This window comes from Nestor notabilis, unplaced genomic scaffold, assembly GCF_000696875.1.
Source record: "Nestor notabilis isolate BGI_N333 unplaced genomic scaffold, ASM69687v1 scaffold666, whole genome shotgun sequence".
Taxonomy (NCBI): domain Eukaryota; kingdom Metazoa; phylum Chordata; class Aves; order Psittaciformes; family Psittacidae; genus Nestor; species Nestor notabilis.
In genome coordinates this window covers 65,068-73,125 of record NW_009933083.1, presented here as the reverse complement: position 1 = coordinate 73,125, position 8,058 = coordinate 65,068, and the positions used below count along the sequence as shown (strand labels likewise).

Sequence of the window (8,058 nt, the reverse complement as noted above, 5' to 3'; positions counted from 1 at the left end):
GAGATAAATAATTCTGAAAACTCTCTTTCCTTCCATATTGCAGGTCGGTTGCAAAAGGTGCTTTTCAGCTTATGGGGCGGTTAAGATGGTGTCTACAGACCTTGTAGTGCAAATGTAAAACAACTCCCTTTTTGGAGCGGAAAAAGAGGATGCTAAACAGGAAATTACGTTATTGCATGCAGAAATGCTGTAATCTCCTAAATCTGGACATCTACCTAGGAAAACAAGTGGGAGTGGGATAGACAAGTCTGACAGAGGTGGGACTTAGACAGAGCGCAGATTTCTACCAGGAAATTTAAGCAGTTAATGTCAGCGCCTGGTTTCTGTAGTTTCTTTTCAAGCTCACATGGGATCAACTTTCCTGTTGGAGGTGGATTTCCTGTTGAAAAAGTGAAGTTCTAATTGAGATGTCTCAAGATTTTAAAGACAGGCTTTTACAAACCCAGGCATGTGCTACTGGCTGCTATGTGGCAAGCACTTCTCCAGTTTGGAGTGGAAAAACTAACCCTGGAATCGAGGAAATGTTCTCTGTGGAAGTTGCCAAGCAAATGTTTCCAGAAAATTATGTTCTGTTTTGGCATTTAATGGTTTGTTTTTGTTTTATTTTATTTTTTAATCAAAATATTTTTGGTGATCTTGTAAAGCCCATTTCTCTATGGATTTACCATGATTTTTTTGGGTTCTCCATAGTTGTAAGCATAGAAGGGGATGTAGAGAAGGTGGATGTTGTAGAGCTCTCTGTTTAGTTGGGGTGACCTATTTGGATCAATACCAGAGGTAAATGCATTACTTAGACTAACATTCCATTTTACAAAAAAATAAAAATAGAAGAAAAAAGCAGCATATTCATAGAATCATGGGATGGTTGGAGCTGGAAGGGACCTTAAAGCTCATCTAGTTTCTATCCCCCTGCCATGAGCAGAGACTCCTTCCAATACATCAGTTTGCTCCAAGCCCCTGTGTCCAACCTGGCCTTGAACACTGCCAGGGATGGGGCAGCCACAGCTTCTCTGGGCACCCTGTGCCAGCGCCTCAGCACCCTCATAGTAAACAGTTTCATCCTAATGTCTAATCTAAATCTACTCTTTCAGTTTTAAACCATTCCCCCTTGTTCTATCTCTTACGCCCTTGTAAAATGTTCCTCTCCATTGAATATCTTATGCACCCAGTCCATAAAAATGAACCAGAGAGGGCTTTATAAAGTTGCAGAAATGTGGTGACAGCAAGTGCAAAGCAAGAAGCTGAGTATTGTCTAGAAGTTATGGTAGCAGACTGATGCCAGAACACCTGCCTTTAAGCGTTCTGGTCCCCCCGACTCACATTGTGATGCTGGGGGAGACTTAGGCCTGGGCTGACTGAAATCAGTCACCAATCCAGGAAACCATCCAGGAAAAATAGAAGTGCTTTCTTGGTTCAGAGCCCGAGATTGTGAGACCGCCAAAGGGTTGAATATGTCTCCATGGTGCTATAAAGTGCTGAGAACACTGTTAGGTATTATCAGATAATAGTAATATTTTATTAGGTGGTAACAGTGTGTGCTTGAAACCTCTGAAAAGCAGGCTGCAAATATTGAGTTTGGGTATGAATAGCTACCCTTTGTACTCTAATTTGAACATATGGGTCTGAGGGTTTTTTTTAGTAGCAGTAGTAGAAGTAATTTATCTCAGTGACACAGAATCAATAGGCATTTAGAGAAAGTATTGGGATATTTGGGTGAAAAGCTCTGTGTAGGTGCAAAGCATTATTGAAGTGATGCAACTGTCTATTTGCCTGAACCTAGGTACCATTTTGTGTAGTCTGATGAGCTACCCAGACGTGCTGATCTGCAATGTGAATAGCTGGAGGCCCACACCAACATCACTCATGGATCAGATATGTCAAGGTGTGACCTATGATGAAAAAGAGAAGCTGTTTTCCTTCACCCTGGGAGGACAAATGTTCAGTGGAAGTATGTCAATGAATTATCTCAATTTACATTTGAGGTTACTTTAATTTGATTTAAATTAAATTTGAAATTATTTATATTACTTTTCTTTAATTCTTGCATAGCTCCTGCCTTTTTCACCAGTCTGCTCTTGTACTTCAGTGCTTTTTTCTCAAGTAAACCCCTACGTGTACAATCACAAGAGAATGAGAACTCTCTAACTGGATGCATTGTTAGACAGATGGACCTCTCGTATTTTACTGTGTGAACATTGATGAAAGTCGAGAATGTGTTTAGTATGTCACCCTGTAATAGTTCCAGTGTTTAATTAGGGCACATTCAAGCCAATAGACTGAAAGAAAGGTAAAGTCTGAAGCAAAGATGAAAAGATACCCAGAGCTCCACAATAAAAACAGTGATGGATAATTAAGCTTTGGCACCCTGGACCCAGACTAGCACCAGCATATGCGGGACCTTCCTCCTTAGCATCTTCTATTGTAAATAAGGGGGAGCATTGTCTAATGACGTGATTTTAATGCAGTTTCTGAGCATTTCAATATTACCTGTTTAATTTGAGCAGCTGTTCTAATAAACTTTTTTCTTTATTAGCTTCTAAGTTGGTAGAAGAGGCAGAAAGAAATTTTACAACCTTTCAGGAAGTTTACCTGTGGAAAGGTGAGTTATCCCATAGAATTTGTTAATAAAAGCTTATGATGAACTGTAGGCAGTGGCAGATGTGTGGTCTATGATGAAAGTGTCATTCTCACTTTATTTTATAATGTCCAAATTGAAACACTACTCAAAAGTCCTTTCTGGCAGGGGTGGGTGTAACCTGGAGTAATTCTGCTACTGTAGTTTCAGGATACTTTTGGGTAAATTCTTGTGTCTGAGAATATACTTTATAACTTTTACTACCTGTGAAAATAGCATCATGGAGACATTTACCTTTCTCCCATCAGTGTCCAGGTACCATAATAATTTGGCACTTTATACATAACTATATAGGTTATTTTTCTTAGCGTGATAACCCTGTATGTGTTATTTTTGCAAGTTTGCTTTGTGAATGTCACAATGTCCATAGCAGGACCTGCCAAATGATTTGTGGTGCTGCTTTACAAACGCACGCAACCTCCAGAGCACTGATGCTGAATGCATAGTGATTGTGGATATCACGTTTGCTTTTATCCTCCAAACAGCATGTTTTGATTTAGGTTTTCTCTAGAGTTATATGGAGATGGGTTTACTCATATTTGTTTCAATAGTTGGAAGGATTATCTAAGTTTATCTAAATGGTGCATGTTAAAATATTTGTCAAATTTTGGGAACTGAGGATGATATAGTCTTGTGGAAGAAAAATAAAGGGAATTACTATGCTCTTTAATTCCTGTTTCATTCCAGGCTCTGATATGCTCACCCGGACTAAAACCTCTGCATGCAATGCTACTGCTTTGAAGACAGACAACAATCTGGTGTTATCAGGTATTATAGTAAGGGTAGACAGAGAAGACAGCAGAAGATATCAGAGTTTAACCAGAAAAAAATCATATATTGCCATATGTGTGTCATGTGATATTAGTATTGTGAAGTCCAGTGGTTTTCTTTTAGGTAAGATATCCAACAAAGTTTTGAGAAACATGTTCAGGATGTGAGCCTCCTCTCTCTGTTTTTTTACCTTCCTAGGGCAGGCTGGAAATGAAAGTGTTAAAATGTTCTCTGAAAGCTTGTTCTTTCAGACTTACTGAACTGTAAAGACTCAGGAAATACTGTTTGTCTGAACAAAAATGTCGCATAAACCTAGGAATCAAATCCTTAGCCTGGGTACCTGAGCATATTTATTGCTGCTGACAATGACTGTAAATATGATGCTTAGAGGAACTCAGGATGAAACTGCAATCTCAACTTTTTCTTCCATGCATTATGAAAGTGAGGGACCTGTGAAGTTCTCTAGCTCCTTTTTTATTCTGGGGTCTGCTCTTCATTACACGAAGTCATGTATATATCCAAAATAATTAGTAGTAAGTTACCAGAGTTGTCCTTGATCAATACCTGAGAATTCAACACTTGTAAAATCCTAACCTAGTGAAGTGAATTGCTGGGTTTGCTTATGTATTTGAAAAGAAGGAAAATGCCTATTTACCTAGTGGCTCTCCTTACAATTACTGGTATTTTAAAGTCTAGTCTTAAAAATGGGAGAAAACTGCATTTAATACACTGGGTGAAATTCTCTTGCATTTACCTGCCAAGGCATGAGCGCAGCCCTCAGGGTTCTCCCTTTACCTTGCTGCAGCTGGTGATGTCATTAAACCTGAAGCTATGCAAGGAATGCAGTTTCTTCCTCCATCACTTAGTCTTAGCCATGACACAAACTATTTCAAGAGAAACTGAGGGTTGAAGTTAAGTCCTGAGAGGTAACGAGACTTAAAAGCTGCCTTTTCAAAAAGCTATAGATACATCTAGGAAAATGCCTATAGCACTTTTATTACTTGATGATCATCCTTAAAGCACATCTTTTGTATTTTCTATTAGCAAATCCACAGCTGTTATGCTCCCAGCATGTCATTAGGTTCTTCAGCATTTCAGCTGCAACCATCAGTATGTCTTTACTTTCCTATTTTCATTTTCTTCTGGCTGTTTCAGTGCATGTAAGATTAAATAACAGAATCTCTCACAATATTGGAGTAACTGGGGATGAGACCTGCTGATGGCATTTGATACATAAAAAGGTGTTTATGAAGAAATTTGATCGGTAAAGAGGGCCCATTTCTTTCAATATTGGATCCTTATTTAAAGGGATGAATTTGAAAACAGCTTGAAATAGCTGTATGTTTCAGAAGGGGCTTAGGAGGTATAAAGCGTTGCATACGTGACTGAAGATCACAGGGAGGTGACAGAAAGAGTTACTTAACGTGATCTGTGGGAGCATAAACTAGGAGAAATAAGTTTAAATGACTAAAATAGGTATTAAGCTTTTTAAGAAAACTTTTAACAGAGAGGTGTAAAAGCTTCTTAAGGGAATATAAGGAAACTGCTGTTATATGGATTAATAAAATGAGATTTATTAAGGTATTGTAAACATTTTGAGACAATTCACTGTTAGGTTGATGCGTGACAGAGAGAACCTTCCTATTTCTAGGAGCTGTGATTTTCATCTAGTTTTTGGGTTGTGGAAATAGCCTGACAACGCTATGTTGCGCAGTGCAGGTCAGCAAGGATGCATTGCCTACACAAGCTTCAATAACTGTGGGTGGACTATTCTGTTGTTAAAAGCAGCATTTGGGGTATGCTAACCCGACAAAATGGGTTTACTGTGAAAGGCAGAATTTGGTATGTAAATAAGTTTAATTTATTCCAGATCATAGTCAAGTTTTTTGTGGGTTTAAGCAGTTTGTTTGTTTGTTTGAATCTCAGATTCCACAAAGGATCTTTTCTACCGAATGGACAACAGCTGGATACAAAGCAGCCAGAACTATTCTCTCCCGTACCAGCAGTACTGGGTCTTCAGGCAGAAGTACTCAGCAGAGGAAGCTGTGCTTTGGTGTCTCACACGTAAGACATATTGGAGACTATTACTCTCTAGGAAAAAATAATTAACTAAGATCTTCTAATAGGAATTATAATCATGATGAGGAGAAATTCTGAACTTTGAGGTGTTTTTGGGAAAACCCACAAAATTTTCATGGAATTGCTGTTGGGGTCATCTGTTTGTTCCTTACAATCTCTGTCTGATGTGGCAGAAAGGGTACTTATCCTTCATCATCAGGGTATCCCTATTACGGGCAAGAGAAGTCAAAGATATCATCAGGGTATCCCTGTTATGGGCAAAAGAAGTCAAAGATACAATTTAGGCAATACTCTGCTGTTCTTGAAATCTACTCTTCAAAATGGATAGATAACGTAGTGGTAAAAAAGAGAAGGTAAAATAAAATTCGGTGTTAAAGTATATTTGGATTTGATAAACGGAGAAGAGTTTCTAGCTCTCACTACCAAGAAGGCAGAACCAAGGGTACTAAACAGTGCACTGACATTGCTGTAAGAGGTCAGTAGAGCTATGCCTCTTTAAAATTAAGCACTGACATATGTATTTACAGAAGCAACTGCCAGAGTAATTGAGAAATGGGGTTTACAGCTTTGTTTCTTTTCTGAAGGTGCAATATTACCCCGGGGCAAATTTCAGTCCAAATTGCTACAAGCAAATGGCTTGAAAAGTTGATTCTAAAAGTTATTTATGTTTTTGTGTGGTGTATGAACACTTCAGAAATATCTTTTGCAAAACCTTCGTAAGACATTGTAGACTTTATTGTTCCTTTTATTCTTAAAAGGAAGAGACACATGGCTGATGCAGAGTTCTTTTAAGATTAAACAGTTCACATGTCAGATGTACTGAAGAGAAAGCAAGAGAGATCTTTATCAATGACAATGTTAGTGACACCAATACACTTGGGTAATGCTTGTCACAACTGGGAAATGTGTCTTTCCAATTAGCTGTGGTATAGCTCCTTTTCTGTGCTCCCTAGGTAAGCCTTCAGTGTCACCAGAAACAGAATCTGTCCCTCTTTCTCTTGCACTGTAGTAGAATAATAGTGAAATCCTCACTTTTAGTTTGCTGGTGGACAGCTTTAAGTGCTCGGAAGACATGAAGAGAAATAGAGAGGGGAAGAAACCCTCATATGTGTGTAACTCTTTGTGACTTTGCTTCCTAGGGTGTACACAAGAGGATGAGTTTTGTCGAATGGCAGATCTTCAAAACACTGCAGACACATACGTTGTGTGTACCCTCTATCCAGAGGCACAGATTTGTGATGGCAGCATCGATCAAATGCCAGAAAACTGTCAAACACTGCTACCCTGGCAACCACAGACGTTGTATCGTAAAATAGGCAAGTTTGGAGATTTGGGTGTATAATGTGTGCTCTAACCCTGGTAATGCAAGCTAGTGTTTTGGCTCTTCATGCTCAGATAAAAAGTCTGTATGCATGAATGTGTCCTGGGGCGTGATGGTGAAAGGAAAGGTCAGGTTGCCCTGGACATGGGTTTTCATTTCCAATTCAGAATGGAAAGATGTTACCTATGAGGTCCAGTCTCCACCTCAGGTATTCCCAACTCAGAGAGGCCAAGAGTGGCTCAGAAAATTTGTATACCAGGTCTTAAATCTTTTTATAATGTGGGTGAAATGGGAATGTCATTGGGATGTTGTCAATCTCATTTTCTACCATTAAGATTAAGTAGTAGTTAAGCAATGTAAAAATTGAGAGTCCTTGATTATAATTTTCTTAATTATTTTACTGAATCCAGAGTTATGGACATGTGGATTTTAACCTCTGTTCTTTGAATGCTTGGGAAGTTCAATGATTTTCTCATAGGGCTCATCTGAGGAAGCTGAACAAACAAGCCTGTTACCACTGTACAGGAACCTATGATTTGTAAAGGTCCATTGAACTACGTTATTAAATCATGTCTTTTCAGGGACCCCAAAGTGCAACACAGGTTGATTATCACATTACTGTGATCCTGTAAAATTATCTTGTAATCAATCAAGACCATTGTATTATAGAAACATAAACTTCACCCTTACCATGTGATTGCTTGACCAGAACATGTAAATTAGAAGGTTAAGCTGATTTTTCCAGTTTTCTTTTTCTTTTCCCTTTCAGTCACTCTAAAAAGTTCTGTGAAGAGCTTCTACACACGTGTACCATTCCAGAAAGTAATGGGTATCTCAGTGAGGAATAAGACTGACATGAGCAGAAAAGCTGTTTCAGATGGGTAGGATGTGACTGTTCCTTTGTTTTTACTGGAAGTTTAACTGTGCCTGGAATACCAAAGCAGACGAAGCGCATCAGACATGTTGATCCAAGAACAGCATTATTTGAGAATATTTAATGAAGAAAAAAATAACATGATTTAAAGGAAATTTGTAATTGAGTTGTAAATAATAATGTATATATTTAGTGATTATATATATGTGAATTATTAAATTGCTGGTTGGTCAATTAAATGTCTTAGCAATAATATACCAATTTTAATATTTGATATTGGTATTTTTAGTGCAGATATCAAAATAAACTAAATTATTAGATGTAGTCTGGTAGATGTATAGTGATCAAACATAACTTCATCTACAAATAGAAAAGGTA

The 8,058-nt window shown here is 38.1% G+C and overlaps 1 protein-coding gene across 1 annotated transcript in view; it reads left to right on the top strand.

Annotated features, from left to right (window-relative positions):
• Positions 1 to 1,863: 1,863 nt before the first annotated feature.
• LOC104407401 (thyroglobulin-like) overlaps positions 1,864 to 8,058 on the top strand; it is a gene marked incomplete at its 3' end in the record, with an annotated part of 69,584 nt that continues 63,389 nt past the window's right edge. Inside the window, exons 1-6 of the mRNA XM_010016681.1 lie at positions 1,864 to 1,948; positions 2,534 to 2,599; positions 3,323 to 3,403; positions 5,333 to 5,470; positions 6,625 to 6,801; positions 7,576 to 7,687. Of these exons, the coding sequence (XP_010014983.1) occupies positions 1,864 to 1,948; positions 2,534 to 2,599; positions 3,323 to 3,403; positions 5,333 to 5,470; positions 6,625 to 6,801; positions 7,576 to 7,687 (659 nt within the window). The remainder of the gene's footprint in view (positions 1,949 to 2,533; positions 2,600 to 3,322; positions 3,404 to 5,332; positions 5,471 to 6,624; positions 6,802 to 7,575; positions 7,688 to 8,058) is intronic.